Source organism: Zootoca vivipara, chromosome 15 (genome assembly GCF_963506605.1).
Source record: "Zootoca vivipara chromosome 15, rZooViv1.1, whole genome shotgun sequence".
Classification (NCBI taxonomy): Eukaryota; Metazoa; Chordata; class Lepidosauria; order Squamata; family Lacertidae; genus Zootoca; species Zootoca vivipara.
The window spans coordinates 14,132,148-14,156,873 of NC_083290.1; the positions used below are offsets into that span (position 1 = coordinate 14,132,148).

Sequence of the window (24,726 nt, forward strand, 5' to 3'; positions counted from 1 at the left end):
GCCTACAAGGAATAGCCCAATCCTGTTGATTGTCCTCTGACAGGTGGCTTCAGTGATAGACTGCCTCCAAACCTGGAAGTTCTACATACTATAGAACAGTATGAATAGGTGTGACCCCCTCTTTCCAACCTTGGTTGTCCTTTGCACATCTTTCGGCTGCTGATTTCACAAACCAATTAAACATTATGTGAAGAAGTCCCCATCGATGTTAATTAATGACCCAGAGTTCTGCTATTCGATGGGGCAAAAACTTCCCCCGTCTCCCTGTTTATTTTGTTTGTTTGTTTCATAAAATTCACACACCACTTCATTGTAAACAAAACAAAAAAACTCAAAGCAGTTTACAAAAAGGTAAAACACTGTAGGTGTTGTATGTCGACAAGGCCTCACTCCTGTCAGCGAGCAATCATGCTGCAGCATTCTGCACTAACTGCAGCTTCCAGGTCAAGCACAAGGGAAGCCCCACGTACAGGGCATGGCAGTAATCCAGTCTTGAGGCAATAAGGGCATGAACTATCTGGACTGGCAGGAGCTGGTACCCCCTTTCTCTCCGAGCCCTGAATTCTCTTGGCTGCCTCTTTGCATATGTTATGAATGTGGGATATGTCAGTCAAATCCAACATTCTAAGAGAGGACCAACTGCCACTATGTGTCAGTTAGTTTGGTCCCCTGGTCGGTTAGGCTGCTGCTTATAGAAGTATTGTTGTTGTTTTTTCAAATAATGTTTATTCATTTTATAAGAATGAAAGAAAAAAGAAAATAATACAAAAATAGAAAAAGGAAAAGGAAAAAAGAATAACAACATCGACAATCTACATTACTTAACGTTAAAAAAATTCCTTCAGTAGAACCTTAAAGACCAACTAAGTTTTTATTTTGGTATGAGCTTTCGTGTGCATGCACACTTGTTCAGATACAGTGAAATAGAAGTCCCCAGGCACTTATGTAGAGAAGGGGTGGGGAGGGGGTGGGGAGGGGGAGGGGAGGGGGGATCACTCAGAAGGGTGGTGGAAGTGGGTGATTGACTGACTGATAGCTGTTGATGACCGAAAACGACTGCAAATGGTTTTGCATGAAAAAGCAAGGGTTGAGATGGCTGAAGATCGCTTATCATGTATAATGAGATAAGAATCCGATATCTCTGTTCAAACCAGGTCCCTCCATGGTTTTGAGCTTGGTGATAAGTTGTAATTCAGCAACTTCTCTTTCCAGTCTATGGAGATATGGGAGATGTTTGATAGTGCAGCGGTGGAGGATGGTTTTTCTGTGTGGGAGGTTTTGCATTTAGCAACCTGACTTCTTGACCTAGAAGTAGTCATCAACAGCTATCAGTCAGTCAATCACCCACTTCCACCACCCTTCTGAGTGATCCCCCCTCCCCTCCCCCTCCCCACCCCCTCCCCACCCCTTCTCTACATAAGTGCCTGGGGACTTCTATTTCACTGTATCTGAAGAAGTGTGCATGCACACGAAAGCTCATACCAAAATAAAAACTTAGTTGGTCTTTAAGGTGCTACTGAAGGAATTTTTTTATTTTACTTCGACCCAGACCAACACGGCTACCTACCTGTAACCATTACTTAACGTTGTTATATAGACTTCCTCGATTCCTCCCTCACTGGTTCCATTTTTAATTCATCTTTAGCAATTTTCATATTATATCTTAAATCATTTTCCACCTCTTATAAATTTTCATCTTCCTCTATTTCATTAACCCTTTCTTCTTCATTATCCGGCAATTCTCTATTTCTGTTCTGCATCATCTCTTCTGAGCCTAGGCGACTGAGAAATTTTCTGACACTAAGAAGGAGCAACAAAGTGCTCCAGCGCCAGGAGCAGCCTGTGGCAAAAGGGGAGCAAGTGCCCCCCCCCGCCACCATTTTTTGGAAGGAAAGGGCAGGAATAGGCTAGGGTGGCAGCTCAGGGTATAGAATTTGTGGGGGGAGCTGAAGCTAGTATAAAAAAAAAAATCAGAAGAGCTAGACTGCTGGATCTGACCCAAGGCTCATCTGGACCCACCCCACTGGCCAACCAGTTTTGTGGGGTCTGATGAAGATGCTATTGACTGAGAGAGGAGAGGAAGCTTTTCTAGTGGAAGCAGGAGGGAGAGGCAGCCGATTGGATAGGCCTGGGCGACAGTTAGAGGGCCACATTCTCTTGTGAGCCACATTCTGGGGGCTGCAGGCCACGATTGGCCTCCAAAGTCTGGGGTTTGCCACCCCTGTAGTAAGAGTGTAGAAGCAGGGAAATCAAGGAGAAGTTTCTTGGAATAGTCTTGGAAGCTGCTAAGGGATTAACTAACTTGTCCCCATGTCCTTCTCTTGTTGCAGTTGTGCCACAGCTCTTCAAGGCCTGAGGTTAGTACTAGGGAAAACAAGAGAGTAGGGACTGGATCCCTCAGACCCTCTGCCCGCTGACTGTGGTCTTTGCCCCCAATTCTCCTGTCTCTGAACCTCACTATGAACTAACAGCCTGACCTTTGCCATTTCAGCCATTGGACCTTGAAAAGCTGTTTCTTTTAACGGACGAGGGTTGTTGTGGTAGGGCAGAGCTCTGTGATAAGCTCAGTGTGGGGAACAGCGGTGGGAGGAGGGAGACTGGGGCAAGGGAGACTCGGAGGAGGCAGAGTAACACTCTCCCCTCCATCTCTCCAGCTTCATGAAGTCGTAATTCCCCCCTGAAGCTCGCAGGACCATCCTGCATTGTGCCTTTCAGGCAGCTGCGGATGAAGACAATGAAGGGGACCAGGAGGTAAGTTGTTAGTCTTGAGTTCCCTTTATGTGGCTCTTTCTTCTTCACACATTACAAGGCTTTAATTCAGGCATCCCCAAACTGCGGCCCTCCAGATGTTTTGGACTACAATTCCCATCTTCCCCAACCACTGGTCCTGTTAGCTAGGGAACATGGGAGTTGTAGGCCAAAGCATCTGGAGGGCCGCAGTTTGGGGATGCCTGATTTAACCCATAACTCAAAATCTCTTCTCTTTTCCCTTTTCGCCCTCCGTGGACCCGCTGGGATGAAAATGGGCATCACCCACAGGAGCTCAAGGGACATTTTCAGCGCTCGCTGTGGGGCCACCTCAGTGAGGCCCCGTATGATGGCAATCTGGTCCTGCTACTGAATATAAGTGTCCTGATGGCCTCAGGCATAGCTGTCAAGTCTCCCATTTTTCGCTGGAAACCCCTGGATTTAAGTCTGTTTCCCACTGGTCTCCCGAATTGAAAAATATCCCGTAAATCCCTCAGATTTGCAGCTCCTGTCGGCGCCGGCAGCCATGTCCCGGCTCCCGGCTGGCTGCTCGCTCACTTGGCTTCGGAAATCACCTCTGCGCACGCCCCAGCATGTGCAGAAGCAATTTCTGGTGCCCAGACATGCGGACACGGGCAGCCCGGCACCAGAAGTCGTTTCTACGCATGTCTGGACATGCGCAGAACCGATTTCCAGTGCCACTCTGCCCATGTCTGGGCACCGGAAATCGGGCAGAGCCGGCACCGGAAGTCGCTTCTACGCATGTCCAGACATGCGTAGAAGCGACTTCCAGTGCAGCTCCACCACTGATCCCTTATTTTCCTATCCAGAAGTTGACACCTATGGCCTGAGGGGTTGTTAAGGACTGCAAGAAACTCCCTGGTGGGGGCAGTGCTTGGCATTTTGGCTCAAACTGGCCCCAACTCTGAGGTGCTCTTTCCTCCCACAGGACCTCAGACGTTACGCAGCTGCCAATGAGAAGAAGCTGAGGGAGCTGGCAGCCAGCAGCGTATCTTTGCTCCTTGCCCATGCCAAAAGGTCCCGACTTCAAAGTAAGCAGCCCGCTTTTCGTTTACTCATTTCTTTGAATACTTCCACCCTCCAAGAGGCTCCCAAAGCAACTAATGCAAATAATGTGGTGTGTCCTTGGGGTGTCAGGATGATGCCAAAGGCATGTACGGCCCTCTTCCCTGGTGCTGTCCTTCCACCTCTGCCCAGGAGGCTGCAAGGGCCATGGAGGTCCTCTGGGGCAAAGGATTGGGCCGAAGCCTGAGGGAGGCCAGTCTTTCCTGGCTTGGGCCTGCTTGTGGGCTCTCTTGCACCTGTTCATGGTGGGTTTTGTAGTGTCACGAAAGGCGTCTGATCCAGCTTCCTTTTTCCTCTGCAGAAGGCAATAGTCCAACGACAGCTGCCACGCATGTAGCCAGCACCCGAAGGAGGTAACCAAATCTCCCCACCTTGTGGATGCAGTGTGTGTGCACGGAGCTGACTTTTCACTTATTAGCTTTATTGTTCGTGCCCAAGAAAGACATCCCAGGCCTTCTTGCTGTATTTACTGTGCCTTGCAGGCCTTTCCCACTTGGCCTGAGAAGGCAGGGCCCTGACTGACTCCAGCTACAAAAATGGCAACGTCTCTCCCATTCTGGGACCAAACTCAGACGGAGGGGAGGGGGTTACCAGAGGCTGTAAAAAAATAAAATAAAACCTGAAGGCAGTCGGGGGACAAGGGCACCTGTGGATGTCTTTGTGCCTGCTCCTGCTGCTGATGAAGCAAGGGGGTTAAGATGCTGGGTCTCAAGCCCTCCGCCACTGAGGTACACTCCAAGTCCGCCATTGCAAGAGGCAGAGCTGCTTCACAATTTGGAATATTGGATCAAAATTAAAGGTGCCTCCAGAGGAGACAGGCAGTTGTAATCTAAATCAGACTATCGAGATTGAGAGATGAAATTTGAGTGTCCTGCCTTGATTAAAATTGGAGAGGAGATAGGAGGAAAACTTATTTTTATTATTAATTTTACAACTCTTGGCACCCTTAACAAACTACAGGTCCCAGAATTATTTGTGTGGAGCGGTGACTGTTGAAAGTGGTATCCTGGAGCTTTAAATGCATGGTGTGAATGAGGCCTCAGAATCTGTACACTAGTAACTGCCAAACTGATTTCAGTGTTTTAAAAAGCCCGTTCCCCTTTATCTCCGCCTTTTCTTCTTGGTGCTTCCCAAATGGCTGTTATTAAGTGAATACGCGTCTCATGCTTCTCCGGTCTGTTACAGGTTTATGATTTTGTCTCAGCCTCCTCTGGGGAACTGCTTCTTGCCAGCCAAGGGGACTGATTGATGGCAGCCGAGTCTTTTATGCTTGGTGAACGGCAGGGAAGGCTGCTCTAGAGTTGAGCATCTTTCCTCCCCCTGCCCTGCATCACTGACACCAACCAGGAAGAAATGGAGGAAAAGTGAGATTGTCCTTCCTCAGTGACATCTCTCCTGCTTGATGGCATGAGGAGGGCATGGCAAACATCTGAGAGGCTGGCACACAGAAAACTGAGGCTTCTGAAGCTGGTGTCAGGGCTGGGCATCTGAAGTGTGGGTTCCCTTAGGCTGACTCCTGCAGCATCTACTTTCCATCCTTGCTGATTCCTGGCTGTCCACTTCCCCTGTCCAGGAACACATTTAAGAGCCTGCCTGCTGAATCAGGCCAACCCCCCCCCCCCCATCCCTGGTCCCTGTGTTAACTGGGTATGTCTACCCTGGAACGGAGGAGACTGAGATGAGGTGTAATAGCCATCTTCAAATATCGTAAGGGCCGTCACAGGGAAGACGAGGCAAACTTGTTTTCTCCTGCTCCGGAGGGTAGGACCAGAACCAATGGCTTCAAGTTACAGGGAGATTCCGACTAACCGTCAGGAAGAGCTTTCTGACGGCAGAACAGACTCTCCTTCCTTGGAGGTTTATAAGGAGAGGTTGGATGGCCATCTCACACGTATGATTTAGTTTAGATTCCCTGCATTGGAGGAGGATGGACTAGATGACCCTCGGGGTCCCTTTCCAACTCTACAATTCTATAAACCTCAGAATATATCATAAATTGGTATTGTAGTGGCTTTATGATGTGATGAGGGTCTTAGTATCCCACTGCCAAATTTCAACCACCATATAAACAAGCAGGGAAAGAATCTGCATTCCAGGGACAGCATGACACCTACAGGCAGAACCAACAGATTCAGGGTGCTGGAGGAAGTATTTGCAGGCTATTCCCCTCCAAGCTGCCGGTGGTCACAACTTTACAGACCCTGCCCTCCAGTAAAACTCCTTGAATATACACAACAAGCCCAGAAGGGAAACTGTTTTGCTATCTTCTTGTCAGACATGTTCCATGTGTTAAGTATTCAAACATCCAGCCTTTCTACCTATAGTCTGTACAACACAGTCAGACCCTCCAAGAGTCCCTATTTTCCAGGGATGTCCCTGATTTCGAGAAGACATCCCGGTTTCTGATTTGTTCCCGGAATGTCCCACTTTTCCTTAGGATGTCCCTATTTTCATTGGAGAAACGGTGGTGGCTATGGAGTTATCTGACCCCCAAGCCGTCTGAAGACAATTCTGTTTAGGGAAGTTTTTTTAAAAAATTAATGTTTTATTATGTTTTTATATATGTTGGAATCTGCCCAGAGTAGCTGGGGCAACTTAGTAAGGTATGTGAGGTAGAAATAGTAAGTTTATCATTATTGAATGGGATGTCTCTATTTTCATTGGAGAAATGTTGGAGGCTATGTACTGCTCTATCATGCATGGGGAACCTGATTCCCATCAAGAGGTATATGTGCAGATACATCAGATGGGCCACGTCTCCACCACAGGGCTGAAAGCATAACAATCTGCTCATACAAAAGCAAAGCTATCTAAGGTCTCCCCTCCAACCACCTCAACATCTGCCCAAAGAGGTATGTGGGAATAAGCCTACTACGACCCCAAAACTTCCTTTCGGAAAAACTCTTGAGTCTCAAAGCACTGATCTTGGGGTGCCTCTTTTAGGGAACAGGTCCAGATAACACACAAAAACACATGCATGTGAACACGCCCACACACACGCCCACACATCACCACACACTGGTTACACCCAGGGAACACATTGGGGAAAAATAAACAGGTTGTTTTTTAATTGAGGAACGGAATTCCAATCAACAGATTTAAAGGGCAGGGCTAACATCAAGGCCTGGAAGCAGAACTCAATGCTTTGCTCCGGGAGCCTTTAAAGTGACATGATGCACCTTAAAATAAATTAAGGGGGCTTCAGTTCTCTTCTTTTGTCATCAACAGATCTTCACTTCATGCTCTTGGCAAACTCTTCCCCTTTCTTGATGGAAGCTTTCAGCTCCGAAACTGCCTCTGCCACCATCTTCTCTTCAAAAGGAGAAATCTTGCCAATGCCTAGGTTCTTCTCAATGCCGTTTTTCTAAAAGGGAAGGAAAGGGGAAGTGAGGGGCGGGGAGATTAGCACAATGAAGCAGACGCTAGAGAGACAAATGTTGCTTTAGCTCAGGCATCCTCTAACTGCGGCCCTCCAGATGTTTTTGCCTACAACTCCCATGATCCCTAGCTAACAGGACCAGTGGTCAGGTATGATGGGAATTGTAGTCCAAAACATCTGGAGGGCCGAATTTTGGGGGTGCCTGCTTTAGCTGGAAAAGTCTCTGTTACAAAGGCCACATTCACACCATGTTTAAAAGACAACAATTCCAGCCCCAGCAGGAAAAACACATGGAGGTTGGGGAAGGCTTCCCTAAACTACCTAGGGTTGGGTAATGCTGAAGACCTCCTTTACAAAATCTGCCCAGCCCTGAACTCTGCTCTCTCTCTGTCCAAGCAAGGTCACCTAGCCTGGCCCCAGAGGGATTTCAATGCCCGTTCACAACCCACCACTTCCTTCTGGCATTGTCAAAGTTATCTCCCTCCTCTATCCTTTTTCCTTCCACTCCCCCTTCCCCTAGTTTGGGTATCTTGTCTTTTTAGGTTTATGAGCCTGAGACCAAGGCTTCTCAAACACAATGCCAGTGACAGGTATATGCCTGAAAAGTCAGATAAAAAGATGAGGCAGAATTCGAGAATCATGTGGCTGGAAGGTGGTCTACACATATATGCAAATAGACACAAGTGTCACCATAGCTCCATACCCCAAACAGCAGTGGCGTGGAGAAATATGTGCACTCAGTTTCCTCTGACCGGACGAAAGAGCACTCAATGACCCCCTCCTTCCCATTCATCGCATCCAGGACGGAGAAAACAAACCGTGCACCAGCATAAGCCATAGAGAGCGTGGCTGATCCTGTTGGGGGGAAATGGGAAAAGATTCAACACCGTGGAGGAACACAGACAAGGGGTCTACCTACCTATCATGCCAGCACAATTAAAAATAAAATAAAATATTTATTCATTTTATAAGAAACAACCACAAACAAATAACATTTCTAACAAACAATAAATGAACAAAATGCAACAAACTAATAATAAAAAACAAAACTAAAAACAAAAATACATAAAAACATTTCCTATATAAACCTTATTTTCATTCACATCAAATGACTTCCCTCGTTCCCTTCTTTCTGATTTTCATTATAATACATATTTAGCAGTTTATTCCCCATCATCTAAAAACCAAATCTTAATTATTCCAGGTGGCACTGTGGGTTAAACCACTGAGCCTAGGGCTTGCTGATCAGAAGGTCAGCGGTTCGAATCCCTGTGGCGGGGTGAGCTCCCGTTGCTTGGTTCCAGCTCCTGCCAACCTAGCAGTTTGAAAGCACCTCAAAATGCAAGTAGATAAATAGGAACCGCTACAGCGGGAAGGTAAACAGCGTTTCCATGTGCTGCTCTGGTTTGCCAGAAGCGGCTTTGTCATGCTGGCCACATGACCTGGAAGCTGTACGCTGGCTCCCTCGGCCAATAATGCAAGATGAGCGCACAAGCCCAGAGTCGGTCACGACTGGACCTCATGGTCAGGGGTCCCTTTACCTTTACCTTTAATCTATTAACCAATTATTTAAATTCTACAGTTGCTAAATCTACTTCAAAATCTTATTTTTAACGCTTACAGCCTATATAATCTTCACGAAGGAAATACTTTTCTAAATATTACAATGTTTTTTCAAATATTGCACAACATCATCCAGAGTGATGTGGGAAATGTTCCAGTGGTGAACCCTGCCCCCCACAGGCCAATTGTTTCCCCAAAAGGAATACAGCAAAGCTTCCCAGCACACAGCATGCCTCAGAAGATGTATGCTGGTGCAGCCTACTAGCTAACAACATGAGCTAATAATCAAGGGGTCCTGAATTTGAATCTCACTTTTGCCATGGACCAGCTATTCTCTCTCAGCCTCAGCTACCCATCCGTAATAGCCGACATGGTGCCCTCTTGATTATTTTTTACTCCTAATGCCTACCAACCCCAACCACTGACCGCATTGGGTGGGGTTGATGGGAGTTGGGAGTCCAACAACATCTGGACGGCACCACGCTGGATACCCCGATATGCAATACAAGGACAGTAATACTCCTCCCCCACTAAACAGGGTTGCTTTAAGACAAGAGAGAAACATCTGTGGTCCTCCGCTAGATGTGGTTGGACTCCCAACTCCCAGCAGCCAGTATGGTCAATAGCCAGGGATTATTTGGGGGGGGGGGGTGAGGTAGAGTCTGATAACACCTGGAGGACCACAGGTTACCCACCCCCGCTTTAAAGATTGTAAAATACTGAATTCATCTGCAGCAATGGGAGATGAGACAGTAGAAACCCACACTCATCAGCTGAACTACATACCAGCCACTATATGGGTCCTCCTCCTCCTGAACCATTTTTTTCCATTTCAGATGGCCCTCATAGGAACTTTGTTCCTTTTACACCTTACTCCTTTTCCTTTTCCCTCCTTTTCCTTTTTCCTTTCATGTCGTGTCTTAAAATCTGGATTGTCACCTTCATGGCAATAACCGATGCACACAGCCCTTTATGAAGTGTCTAAAGTTTCACTGAATGGGAACAAGGGTCACTGGGACACCGCACCACTTTGTCTCTCAGGAAGAATATGAAGGGGGGGGGGGACCAGCCTGAACTCTATCCACTGGTCAGAGAAAGAAACTGTAGGGACCTTGCTTCCACTGGCCCTGCCACAAAGAACACTCCCAGCTGCCAGCTATTTTGGGACTGCAGAGCTGAAAGGAAGCTCAACACTCTCGCCTCAGCCGGAGCATTTTCACCTGCTTCCTTTGTGGTTGCTGGGCTGGGAGAGGGATCAGTCCAGCTGGACAAGAACAACAAGCTCAACAAGCTGCACTGCTGGCTGGCAAAACACCTGGTGAGGAAGGGGCACAAGGAGGACATCTGCAGGAGATAACTCACTAAGCCCCACTGGAAGCACTGCCCCATTTAAGGATACTACATGGGAATCCAGAGGGGGAACGTTCCCATGAGTCAACCTACCTGCACCTGCTTTTGCCTTGACAACCTCTGTCCCAGCCTCCTGAATCCTCCCAGTAAGGGCTGTCAACTGGTCCTGAGGGAAATCTACTTTGGGTGTACACTGTAAGAGGAGGAATAGATTTATGATTCACCCACGTATGAGTCATATATTAAGTTTTGTTTATTTTATTAAAATTATTTTAAACGAGCGTTACATGTACCCTGCTTAAGCATTTATAAGATTAAGGGTTGTCTCCAACATGTGTCACATTCAGAGGAGACCCACTGAAATTAAATGACATAACTCAGGTTTGCTGGTATCCATGGGTTGACTCCCAAGTAGAGTTTGGCTGGATACAACAACATGGGTGGGGAATCTCCAGCCTGCAGGTCGAATGAGGCTCAACAGAGATTCCTATCTGGCCCACAAGGATGTTTCCTCCAAATCACACTCACTTGTCCCCATGGGGAAATCAGTAGCATACCCAAACCTTGCAGGAAGTAGAGCCTGAAGGAAGTGCCTATCAGCTGACAGCCACTGACTTCAAGCTTCTGGCATCGACTGTCACTGAGCTCCCAATGCAGAATTTTGTCATCAGTCGATCAGGAGAATTTTAACGTGCAAGAACAAAAGAGCCTGCTGGAGCACACCAATGGTCCAGCTAGTTTAGCACCCTGTTCTCAGTGTGGCCAAACAGTAGCTTGTGGGAAACCAGCAAGCAGGATCTGAGCGCAAGAGCACTCTCCCCTTCCTGTGGTTTCCAGAAACTGCTATTTAGAAGCATGGCTGCCTCCAACTGTGGAGGCAGAGCATAGTCATCAAGGCTAGTAGCCATCAATAGCCCTCTCCTCCAGGAATTTATCCAATTCTCTTTTAAAGCCATCCAAATAGCCATCACTGCCTCCTGTGCAAGCCCCCTCTGAACACACCATCACATGCCCTAAAAAGAGACTGACTGTAGTGCTTTCAGTTTCTCTTTCCAATTGGTCACATAAGCCTTTCCCTTCCCATTCATAGCCAAACTCTCCTAGAAGACGATAACAGACACTTTCCTCACATATACACACAGGCAACTTTTCCAGAGCCATCATGAGACTCTGGAACAGTTAGGACTCTAACACAGACCTGAGAAATCAGAGGGATGATGGTCTTTCCTGCATGGCCGCCGATCACAGGGACGTTTACACGAGCTGGATCCAAGCCCTGTGGAAGAGAGCCAGGTTTCAGCAAGAATCTGTAGTCAACATCTGCAACAAGCTGGATGGGCTCATTGAGAAGTAGGAATTGGCACACTGTCTCTGCCACAATCAGCAGCAATCCTATGAACTAATAAGGCCAGCAGACACAATTGTATTGCAAGTGCACCAGCCCTTTAAACTTGTGCCTAGCGATGGGCAGGTAGCCAGACGGGTTAGGAGAAAGCACTATGACCATCATGGCTTCCCTCAAAGAATCCTGGGAGTTGTAGTTTTTTTGAGGTCGACGAGAATTGTTACGGAAACTCCTATTCCCCTCAGAGAGCTAAACTTCACAGTGATTTAAAAGCCAATCCTCTTCCCATGGAACTCTGGGAATTGTAGTCTGAGAAGAGGAATAGGGAGCCTCCTAACAACAGTCAGCACTATTAAAAAACTACATCTGTCAGGATTCATTGGGGGAGGTCATGCTGGCTTAAAGTGGTATCACAGTGCTTTACATATATGGTGTGAACACAGCCAAAGATTGGTATATCCACTTCCATTCTGGAAATGATCTGATGCATGTTGTTGTTGTTATTATTAAAGTGTAAAACTGAACTGTTGAATTGAAAGGAAGGTTCTGGGCACCAATCCCCAAAATACATGTATTATGTACTTTTGCATGACGGAACATACTTTTCTTTTTTTAAAAAAATTAAATGATATGTACATGCTCTCTGCACCTGCAGATGGATTGTGATGATACAGAACCAATACTGTATTCCCAAGATCCTGACTTTCATTTTATGATTGGGTGGTGGGGGTGGGGGAGTTCCCATCTCTCATGGAACTGAGAAACACTCGAATTAGTGGGAAATGTCCGGTTAAGACTTGGGCGTGATAAAAAGTGAGGCTCTAGCACAGGCATCCCCAAACTTTGGCCCTCCAGATGTTTTGGACTACAATTCCCATCTTCCCTGACCACTGGTCCTGTTAGCTAGGGATCATGGGAGTTGTAGGCCAAAAACATCTGGAGGGCCGCAGTTTGGGGATGCCTGCTCTAGCACCTCTGCCATTCTGTCTCTCCTAATTCCCATGCCTATCTTTCCTTCCCAAAAATAAGTGGTAAAAGGTAAAAACATGTGAAATATAGCGATACTAAATTTAATTTGCAAAATGCAAATGAACTGCAGGTGGGGGCAGAACGGAAACATCAAGGTAACCCAACCCTGCAACCCTGAGAAAAAGCAGGTATTTAAAGGGCCCTGGCTGCAAAAGAGCAATGAGCACAGATTTGAGAGGCCTAATTTCTGGAAATACAGCTGAGCACTTGAACCCACAATCTGTGCCACTGAACTGCGCTCAGAGGTTCTTCGGCCACCGCTTCTTCCCAACCCCAAGAGCGGGTTAATAATATGCAGAAGATAATCTGGAAATGTTTTGGCCTGCAGCCGAAGTGCAGAGGAGTAAATCAAAACTACATCATAGGATTTCTATTTATTATCCCTGCAACCTTATGCCAAGGTGAAGGGAGGACATGCTGTTCTGTTTCAACAGACAGCAGCTGGCCAGAGATCTGATTTTCTTTGGCCCAAGACAATAGGCCTTCCATGTCTTTCACAAAGTGTGCCTAGCTGGCAAAGAGATCACAGAGTGTTGAAACGTCAAGCTGCCTTCTTCTGCTTTGTGACTGGACAGGCAGAGAACAGGACCCGCAGAGTCTAAGGTTAGGGTGTTGATCCTAGCAGACATTGAGGCAGCAACCAGGCTGTTGAATGCCAAATCACCCAAGTAACAGCTAATGTGCCGCCCACGGCAGGGTGTCTGCCACCCAGCCAACAGCCTGCTGGGCATGGCAGCTTGTAATTTTTATAGGTTTGATTCAGCCCTCTGTAGTTGCAGAGGAAAGATTAAAGGGTACAAGGAATCCAGCTGTTGTTCAACAACAGTTCAACAATATCCAGAGGGCACCACGTTGGCTGCCCCTGCTTAGGTGCAATATGATTTGCCCTCTCGACTGGCTACTCCCTCCTGCAGCTGCTACTCTCTGAACCAGGATTCTGTTCACAGTCCCTTGTTTAGATTATCCACATGCTGGAAGACACGTCCCAAATCTGTACTCAGTAACCAAGTTTGTAGCATTAAAAACTGGTTTAAGAAAATTAAAATCCAGGTACCTTTTCTACAGTAGAGCCATTTCTGGCAGGGGTGGAGGCAGCTCAAGGACTTGGGCTTACGAAAGGACAGTGTCAAAATTTCATTTTCTAATTGGACCTGTACCACAAACAGGAATCTGGCGAGTCCCATCACCACAAATCCTTATGCTACAGCGATACCTAAGGACATTAGTGGAGTCCTGAATGCCAAATGTGAGCCCAGACTGCAACAACATACCTTCAGTTCAGCCACAAAAGTGTTTGCTCGGACAATGTCCAGTGTTGTGACGCCGAAAATTTTGTTGGGGTTGTATACCCCATGCTTCTTAAAGACCTCAGAAGTAATTGGGATGGTAGAATTGACCTGAAAGGGGAAGAAAAAAAATCATTGCCCCTTTAAATGCACAAAAGCTCCCTCTATATCAGGAGAGAAGAGAGAGAAAGGCACACACCTGTTTCTCAATCTGGCTACTGTCAAGACACACTGCACTCCTTTACTCCCAGCAAAGGGAGGCTGGAATTTGCTTACCGGATTTGCAATCACACAGATCATGGCTTCAGGGCAGTGCTGGGCACAAGCGGCAGCCAGGTTAGCAACAATAGTGGCATTCGTGTTGAAAAGGTCATCACGGGTCATGCCTACAGAGCACAGTGGAGAAACTTATTAGCTGCTTTCCAGTATCTATCTAACCCCCATTCAGATAAAGAGAAATCACATCATAGGTATACTTAAGGTAAGTCCCCAGCTGGGCACTTTACACCAGAGGCAGGGGACCTGAGAGTCTGAGATGAATGCGGCCCTCCATATCTCTCTGGCCCTCACGGCACTCCCTAGGCCATGCCTCTCTCTGCTCCTGCTACACATCCACCACGAGTGCCTTTGAACTGTGCTAATGCCTCTTTGCTTGCCTAGAAGGGCAATGGAGAGATGTGGAGACTTTTGCATGGCTGGAATGTAGTCTACCACACCAAAAGAAGAGTTGTATATCCATTGACCTGCCCATCACTGACTGGCAGAAGGCTGCCCATGAGGGAATGAAGTCCCTGGGCTGAAAAAGAGGCTCCACCTGTGCTGTTGACATACATGCCCCAGGAAAAGGCAGGTGCCTCCCTTGTCTGCAACACAACTGCACTTCAACCATCTCTGGTTGCCAGCATGGAACAGAGTAGGCTGAAGCACCCCCACCCCCCCACCCCGGCAGCAGCAGGCAGCAAAAAATTCGGCTCCTCCTGATCCCCTCCAGAGTGGAGGGAGGAATGACGCCCCTGGTGGCAACTTCACACTGAGTGCTCCAAGTACCTCTGAGGCCCAGTGTAATTCTGCAGAAGGTCTCCGCCTTTCTTCCCAACTGCAAGCTGGGTTGAAGGTCAGAATTCAGCTGCACTGCACTGAACCACTTTGAATGCCAAACAAAGCATACCTCCCCAAAGCTGAAGAAAGAGCAGGGTCTCTCCCCAAGGCCTCACACTGATCCCCCCCCCAAGGTTTGAGAAGAGGGCAGGAGCTCTTGACAAATTTAAATTAAAAGGCATGGTTGCCAGAAGTTGGCAAGCATGTCTGTGGATGCCTGCAGCATTGGGTAGCCCAAGAGCAAAGTTCTCAAGTGTCAGATGGAGACAGTGGCAGGAGGCACAACCAGTGAGGAAGTATTTCAAGGAAAAACAGACTTTGCACTGCCTAAAAGGGCTCCAGCCTACCTCTCTCCTCCCCGCCAAACATTCTCGGACTGTGGGGTTTAGAAGCATTGAAGGTCTGCAGGGAGGAATTCAGGCCAGCAAATGTTGAACAAGGTAACAAATTAAGGGAACATAGGAAACTGCCTTATATGGAGAGTTGAACCAAAGGTCAGTCTAGCTCAGTGTTATTTACACTTTGACTAGTGGTGGCTCTCCAGGGTTTCAGGCATCCATCTCTCCCAGTCCTAGATATGCCAAGGATTGAACAACGGCCCTTCTGCAGTCAAAGCAGGTGCTCTACCACTGAGTTATGGGCCTTCCTGTGGCAACTGGGAGAAGCCTGGAGAATAGAGATGGAGGGAATTAATAAAATATTACAAGCTATTTTAAGTTTGCTGAGCTTTCTCCTCAGGCCATTCTCCTGCCAACTGCCCTGTGGGAAGACTCCCAGTTACGGTCTATGCATGCTGACATTGTTTATTGTGGTTTCTAAAAATGCAGTTTAATGTTTCCTGTAAGCTGCCTCAGAAAGCAGGATATAAATAATTGTACACAATAAATAAAAATAAAATACAAGGTGTCAAGTGCTTTATTCCAGCTTCACTGAACAGCCACCAAGAGAAGACTTATGCACAGCCCTTTGAGTCTAATAGAAGCTCAAGCAGGAACTGTTTTGATCAATGGCCTACCAGGGGAGGCAGAGGTACGAGTTGTCCCGGAATACTATACCTATTCCTCAGGCACAAAGTTGTGTGCCTCAACAGGGGCACCGGGAGATGCCAGATGCACTCACCCAACAATCACACGCAACTTGGCACCCCTTTAGAATTTCTGTAGATTAAAAGACTTACCCGGCTTTCTAGGAACACCGGCTGGAATAACAACAACTTCACAGCCCTTCAGAGACTCTGGCAACTGCTCGGGTCCCAGGAAACCTGAAGTGAAAAAAAGAGATAGCTGCATTTACACTTTTCTATTGGCAGATCATCCATCCAGATGAATTCAACATGCTGAATTATGTGTGTGTGCAGGAATTGAAGACACATTTAGACCACAACATGAGCGGTGCTTAGGAATTTGCTGTTGATGAAGCTAATTTTTTTCCTACTGTTTATTTTAAAAGTAGCATCCTGAAGCAGTATTCCATTGCATCAAGATGCAGCACCTTCCAGCTTCCAGTCAATACTGTACTTAACACATTTCTATACCTCCCTTCACCTAAACAGATTTTGACAATATAGACCAGGCATCCCCAAACTGCGGCCCTCCAAATGTTTTGGCCTACAACTCCCATGATCCCTAGCTAACAGGACCAGTGGTCAGGGATGATGGGAATTGTAGTCCAAAACATCTGGAGGGCTGAAGTTTGGGGATGCCCGATATAGACAATACATTAACTAAAACCCAATACATCATTTATAATTAAAACGTAAGACAATGCACGCTAACATCGGGAATCAACATTGAAATATTCACCCTGAAGATTACACAAATTAAAATATCTGGATAAATAAAAATGTCTTAACCTTCATCTTAAGACATGGGCAGCCCAAGATGCCTCTTCAGGTAAGTGGGTTCCAAACCATTTATGGCTTTATTAACAGCACTATGCACTGATCCTCAATGGGGCACAAATATAGGCAGATTAAGAGCTTCATGGAGCAGCAGAAGATAGCATGTCAAGCAAGCTAGCCAGCCAACTTCACTTACCGGTACTCAAATTGGGAAGGCATATTCAGACCGGGGGGGGGGGGGTCTACAAAGAGCTCTGAGCTGATCAAGCTCAAGAACCAACCAATAGAAGCCTCTCCATAAGCTGTATATCATTTTTAATTAAACCTGCAGTTGAGTGTGGCTGAAGCTTTGTCCTTCTCAACACAGAAATTGGGTTACTGTGGAGGACAAACAATGGACCAATCTTTGCTGCTTGCTCAATTCAGAGTGTGGGATACTGCAAATGGGAATGTGTTTCTCTCTAAGCAACTTTCCAACAGGGAAAGAGGAACTCATGGCGAGAATCATAGCCACTGCAGCCGCACACACACAAACTTGCATTTCTTACAATGTCCTCCAGGAATAAGAGGGCAGAGGTAGATAAGCAGAGATTCTCTGTCACTGTGGTTCCACCTCCCACCAACATGATTCATGGTGGGAAATGGAAGGATGAGGCTAAACCTTCAACTCTGCTAACAGCTACAACAGAAAAAATGAACCACCCTGCTCTCCCTTGTTCTACACTCCAGAGCATTCATGAGTTTGCACTTTGGCACACAGATATGCCTTTGCAATAAACATAAATCACACTGATGCCACATCACCAGCCTGAACACCCTTTGTCCAACCACAATTATGACAAGCATCTCCACCTTTTCCAAAGCAGAGAAGAACAGGAACTTTTCCCAAGACCACACACACACTTTTCCACTAGGCAAGTACATTTGTGGGAAGCCTGTAGTGGTAGGTAGCCCAAGACTTTTCTAGTTTTTTCAGCACAGCAACCAGCCCATTCTGCAAACAATTTGACTCTGCGTGCAAAGCTCTGAAGAACCTTGTGGGATAAGATCTACCACATTTGACTGGCTTTGGATAACACAATAAGCAGCAAGATAACACAATCCAAAACAGAAGCAAATGCTTCTTAATCTCTTTCTACAGCCACACCAGAGAAGCACCCAAACCAATGGCTCACTGCAGCTCATTCTTGCAATGCTAAACTATGGGTTGCTGTAGTGGTGGGGAACATTTATTAGCCTAAAGCCCATATTTGGTCCTACCTGGCTGTGCTTACCTAGGTACTCGATGCAGCACCAGGGCAGACTTGAGGGTTGGAGAAGGGGAGTTGCTGTATATAGAAAGTCTCTCCCCCTCCAGGATCTCTGTCCAGTTTTGTGGGGTGGGGAGAATCTAAAGTGTGTATTCCTTGCATTGGGCAATATGCTGATGACACACAGCTCTACTTCTCCTTTATATCAGCAGGTGTTGGCAGTGGATGTACAAGACTGTTGTCTTGCTTCGATGGACTGGATGAGAGCCAACAAACTGAAGCTCAATCCAGATAAGACTGAGGCACTGTTAGTGGGCGGTCCCCTAGACCGGATGGATGGGAGGTTGGCTATGAATCAGAGGTGGGAACCCAGGATCCTCTAGTTGCTGCTGTACTACAAAGCCCCATCAATTTCTGACCACTGACCATAGTGGCTATGGCACTGGGAGTCCAAGTTAATCCACATCTGGTGGGCTACAGGTTCCCTGCTCCTGTTATGAATGATTATTACAATCATTTAGAGAAAGCAATGGACAGGATAATCTGAAGCTCAAGCCAGATAAGACTGAAACACGGTTAGCGGGTGGTTCCCTGGACCGGATGTACCTGCATAGGGGTACTTCTGAATCCATCAATGTTGCTTGAGGCTCAGGTGGCACAAAGTGCCTTCTGTCAGCTTTGGCTCACTCTAGTTCTGGGGAACACGTATCCATTATGGGTTCTTACAACCAACTACATCTATAAATGCTGTAGATTAGGAGCACACAAATTATATATAAACACAGAGCACTAGGCCAGAAGTTTAAACAGCAACTCATACCTTTCACTTCAGCTCTCGTTTCGATGTGGCTGAGGTCAGCTGCTACACCAGGAGTGTGGGCGATATCATAGAGGTTGAGGCGACTGATTAAGGGGCTGTTCTTCAGTAGGAGAGAGAGAGGTTGGCCAATCCCACCAGAAGCACCAAGCACGGCCACCTTAGCATTGTTCTAAGAGCAGGCAAAGAGAAGAAAATGATTTAAAATGGAATATTCTCAGGCACTAACCAGAAGTGGTGAAGTGATGCTCTTGTGCAGAGCTTCCCAAAACTTTACATGGTCACATCACATCCTTCATCATAACACGAAGAACACCTGAAGCTTGCATGACAGCCTGGATGCCCTGTGCTGGCTGTAGTGCAAAACTTCTGGAGGGTACCAGCTTGGCAAATGCTGCCATACAGCATAAGTCCAAATCTCGCTTCATCACCCAACAGTTCCTGCCTCACTTCCAGACATACAAAACAGTACCCCGGTTGTCCCAAGCACCAGAGGTCTAAGTATTTTCCCCATCTAAGGAAAAGTTTTTGAACATACACCAGAGATCAGTATACAAATTACTTTATATGTTTATGGCAATAGCCAAGCAAATTGGTATTCAGTGGTTAGAATTTGTAACCTTCCTGGAATTAAAGATCTCAAATTTGGAAGAGCACCCTATATCCTATATGGGAGTTTCTGTTAAAAAAAAAATTATGCAGCTTATTGCATTTCCTTCAAATCCTTCCTTAAGCCACACTTTTTCAGCACAGACTCTGGCTTGGCTTATCCCTCATCCCCAACAACGACCAAACTTTAAATAAGGGGACTGGCATGTGCCAATGTTCTTCTCTTGCTACAGTACCCTTGCCTCTCTCTGCCTCTAAATTTTCCCCACTGTCTGTTTTAGACAGTATACTGCTTGAAAGCAGGGACCTATGTAACCCTGAAAGACACCATGAATGCCAAAAGCATGGTATAAATAAGATACAATAAGAATAGACAGCCTCAGCAAAACACTTCTCTATTCACATTACCACTTCTTAACACCGGGAGGATTAAAAGCAGCAGAAAATATTAGCCTAAAGGTGATTTAGAGCCCCCACCCATTTTGTCATATCCAAAACAATGCCCTGCTTTCTGACCACTAACTTGTAGAGAAGAAATTAACTAGCGTCACCCAAAGCACAATCAGGACAAGAGTTGCCCAAAACTCAGGAGCTAAATCCTGCTGGAAATTGAGCACCAAACCTTTCTCCTTCATTTCTTTAAGAATTCCCCACTATATATTAGCTGTAATTGATTAGGGACCATAGGAGACTTGTAAGCAGCTTTGCTGATAGACAAGAGAGACTTCTATCCTCTGGGCCAAGGAAAAGTTAAGCCACTGCCAAGTTCTCCAATTACTTCCATGTGCTTCTTTGTCTTTTACTTGTTTATTGTACAGTACTGATTTTAGCCTATTAACTGTCTTGTTATTTCATAATGAAAGTCTGGCTATAAATCTTTTAATAAATAGAATTAAGCAGAGCAAAAGGGGGAAAGTTGACAAAAAGTAACAGGCACGAGGAAAAGCTCTTCAAGTTTAAGGCTAGCAGTGAACTGAAGAGTAACAGATTCTGTCTCCCACCTCCCTCCCTCTGCAAAGCCCAGGAATTTAATGTAATCAGGTGCCAGTGATATTGCAAAGCTTTCTGCAGCGAACACAGATGATTCAGAATGGAGTGTTCTTGCCCCAGTGGGAAGTAGCAGCAATTGTGCAAGAACAGGAGAGCCCCCAACCCTGAAAAGAAATGAGCAGAAATGTTACCCTTAGTAGGTGGGAGTTGCAAAAGGCCCTGACTAGGAAGGGTGAAAGGTCTGGAAAGTGGCCAGGATGAGGGATGTTGCAAGACATTTGTACAAATTAATTGCAAGGCCTGAACTTGTTAATGAAGTGCTTTCTTGGCAAACAACCAAGAAGCAGAGCATTGATCAGGGACAAAGCAAAAAAAAAAAAAGTAACAGGATGAGAGTCCTTGTATTATTTTGAGAGGCGCATCAAGCTAAAAGGAAGTGATGTAGACTAGACAATGCCATGAAACTTTATTGACCATAAGATCACCTGCCATCAGGAACCTGCCCCTCCACCAACACACCTCCAAGTCTTGCTCCTTCCACCCTGTTCCCCCAACGAAACAAGACTCACTTCCTCAGCAAACCTTCCAACCATGCTAGCCTGACTTGTGCTCCTCCATCACTAGTTTGATTAACACCCCATAATGGCACTGCCAATGCATGTTCCTCCACATTTCTTTTTCAATCTAGCCTCTGCTCAGTCATCTGCAAAAGGGTCATGCAATTCCTACCATCTAAAAAGGTAAAGGTAAAAGACCCCTGACAGTTAAGTCCAGTCGCAGACGACTCTGGGGTTGCGGCGCTCATCTCGCTTTACAGGCCGAGGGAGCCGGCATTTGTCCGCAGTTTTTCCGGGTCATGTGGCCAGCATGACTAAGCTGATTCTGGCAAAACCAGAGCAGTGCACGGAAACGCTGTTTACCTTCCCGCCAGAGCGGTACCTATTTACATACTTGCACTTTTTTGGCGTGCTTTCAAACTGCTAGGTTGGCAGGAGCTGGGACCAAGAGGCTCAGTGGTTTAGACCACAGCGCCACCCACTTCCTACCATCTAAATGGGATTTAAAACACAGTATTAGCCCAAATCTTTATCTGAACTGGCTTTTCACATCTTGCTGGGCTAATAGGCAGCTATTCACACTAAGCAATTTACTGAAGATCCTACCAGTGGACTTTCAACAAGCAGTTCTCTTCCTCTACTCCAGAAGCACATTCCTCCATTCCCAATAGTTTACTCACCAAGACTTCTAGAGCCTTAGTCAAGAGACCCGATCAATTAAAAAACATTTAGGTCAACAAACATCATCCGGTTGGGCCCTTATATGTCAAACATGCTTAGGACTAACACAGGAACACCACAAGGATGTGTGCTTAGTCCGCTCCTTTATACTCTTTATACATATGATTGTGTCGCTGCCCACCCTAGAAATAGGGTTGTCAAATTTGCAGATGACACAACCGTGATCGGGCTCATCTCTGATAAGGAGGATAAGGATAAGGAGGGTGAAACTGAGTATAGAGATGAGGTGGAGCGGCTGACAGTGGTGCAGAGTCAACAACTTGCTCATAAACACAAAGAAAACTAAGGAGCTTGTGGTGGACTTTAGGAGACAGAAGAACGAGGTCCAGCCACTCTTGATTGACGGAATTTGTGTGGAGAGGGTAACAACGTTTAGATTTCTAGGCATTGAGTTACAGGAGGATCTGTCCTGGAGTGTTAATACAAGGGGGCTTGTGAAGAAGGCGCAGCAGAGACTGTATTTTTTGAGAATTTTAAGGAAAAACCATCTTCCACAAAAGCTGCTGCTTGCCTTCTATCACTGTGCCATACAGAGCGTGCTCACGTACGGTTTATGTGTGTGGTACGGAAGCTGTACTTCCCAGGACAGAGCAGGGCTGTGTAGAATTATTAAAACAGCAGAGAGCATTATTGGCTGCTCACTCACCACCTTAGAACAAATTTACACCACCAGGTGCCATAGAAAAGCACTAGATATATCAAGAGATCCAACGCACCCTGGTCACCATTTCTTTCAGCTCCTGCCATCGGGACGGAGATATAGAACAATGTAGGCAAGAACGAGCCGTCTCAGGAACAGTTTCTTCTCTAGAGCAATTTTGGCCTTAAATGGAAAGCCCGGACTTTGAAGTCATCTTATTTTACTTGTTATTTTGTAGTATATTTACTGTTTTTAATTAGCTTTTTGTAATTTTGGATTATGCGGAATGCTTTATCTGAGTGGATGTAGCAACCGAGTAATTTCGTTGTTCCCGCAAGGGGACAATGACAATAAAGATATCTTATCTTATCTTGTCAGAGGTCATAGATTCCTTCTGGAAATAAAATTTAATTTATTTACTGCATTTATCCTACACCTTTTTTCTCTCCTAACAGCTTGACGTGGCATATATTTTTCTCCTCTTCTCAATTTAATTCCCACAAGAAGTCTGTGAGGCAGGTTAACCTGAGAGGCAGTGACTGGCCCAAGGTCATGGCTTCATGGCTGTGGGGATTTGAACCCTGGTATCTCCCAGGTCCTGGTCTGACACTCTAACCACTACAGCACATTGGCTCTTGGTGTGAATAAATAAAATGAATTAAAACAAATTATTTTAAAATGAAGACTACCACACTTATCAAGGGGATTACCAAAATAAGACAAAATGTTTTTTATTATAATGGTCTCATCCAGGACACACAGCTGTTTTTTATGCAACTTTTCCCCTTGCGGAGAGACACAATCAAGTAACAGCAAAGACTGCAAAATTTCCAGCAGCTGCTATTCAAAATAAGGAGCACCCATGGTGCTCTCTGAATCTTACCTTTGTATAATTCTGAATCTGAAAGCGTTACCGCTCAGTTGTGTTTGTATATGCTAAATGCATTTTACATAAAAGCTGCAATGACTGCAAGCTGCAGCAAATAAACGCCTATTAAGACGTTATGCAGATGAATGGATCACACCTCCACTCAACATTAGGAAGTTTCTCTCTCATCTGAAAGTGTATGTGATTGAATGAATTAACCAACCAACCCAAAGGGAAAAGATGAAGTCAGCTATAACCTCCAACACCGAGCCAGTGTGGTGTTAAAAACCTGGGGGAGGCCAGTTCTCGCATGAAGCTCTCTGGGTGACCTTGAGGGCCAGTCACTGCCTCTAAGCCTAACCTACCTCACAGGGTTGTTTTGAGGATGAAATGGAGATGGGGGAGAACCATGTGCACCATCTCGAGCTCCTTGGATTAAAATGCAGCAGAGTAATAATAAAAAATAATCAAGTGGGCAACAGCCGACCAGCCCTCGTAACCACGCGGGGTGCAGCGACCGAAACTGGCTGCCTTGCACAGCGCCGAGCACAGAACACCCCAAACGCATGCGCACTTTCTCATTCAAGCAGGCCCAAGCCACGGCTACTCGCTGCCGCCGCGGCGTCGCCCCACATCATGTAACCCTCACGGGCCCCCGTCGGCTCCCCGCTTCAACTACCTGGGAGGAGGTGGCGAACCCTCTGCGGAGCGCGACGGAGGCGGGCCGGGTGAGGCGGGAGAACATGGTCGTCAGCTGCGAACGGCGTGGGAAGAGTCGGCGGCTTCTTTCTCCTTCGGGAACGACCTCCAGGCAGCGAGGGCACCGCGAGACTTTACTGTCGTTGTCTCGCGAGAGCTCGGTCTCCTGCCGCTTTTGGCTTTCCGTTTTCACGATCGCCGCGCCCACCCAATTTAAGTTTAAGCCCCTCTCGCGTTTTCTCGCGATGTTTTTGCACTTTGCCTCGCAAGATATGTACTTCTCGGGGAATCTGATTGATTTTTATATACCTTACAGTACCTTTTAAAAATATTTTTGTATATTTGATATATGTGTTAATATAGTAATCAAAAATACATTTACATTACACACACATATACAAAATATACAGTGAGTTGCAAACTCAGAGTAAATCCATTTAAATTAATGGATTTAAATGAGGATGCAATCCTAACCCCACTGAATTCATTATTTCTGCATATACATTGGTTAGGAATGCGCTGTTAAATCATGTCCCTTAATTTGGATTGGTTTAAGTCTCACGGGATACACAAAGGCTTTATTTCAAAGACCTGTAACTTTCAAATTTACATTTATCCATTTAAAAGAGCGATTGACCTGCAGAAATTAATATATCCCCTCCTTTTAAACCGTAAATGCTGATTTAAACCCTGGGTGTCATTCACACAAAGACAGAAAACTTCATGTTATTAACCTGTAAACACTAAAATATATATGTTTTAATTTTTCCGTGAAGTTGCACAGTAGCAGAAAAGGGGGGGGGTAACCCTAATAAAGTACAATTGAAGATT

General features: G+C 46.1%; 1 protein-coding gene across 1 annotated transcript; it reads right to left on the bottom strand.

Moving 5' to 3' along the window:
• Positions 1–6,878: 6,878 nt before the first annotated feature.
• Positions 6,879–24,041, bottom strand: MDH2 (malate dehydrogenase 2). Its single transcript, XM_035139831.2, has 9 exons — positions 23,876–24,041; positions 18,795–18,963; positions 16,062–16,145; positions 14,063–14,172; positions 13,772–13,897; positions 11,325–11,402; positions 10,220–10,319; positions 7,917–8,068; positions 6,879–7,198 (listed from the first exon to the last, which is right to left on the bottom strand). The coding sequence occupies exons 1-9, from the start codon at positions 23,939–23,941 to the stop codon at positions 7,067–7,069; spliced, it is 1,017 nt and encodes a 338-aa protein (XP_034995722.1). The 5' UTR covers positions 23,942–24,041; the 3' UTR covers positions 6,879–7,066.
• Positions 24,042–24,726: the final 685 nt, after the last annotated feature.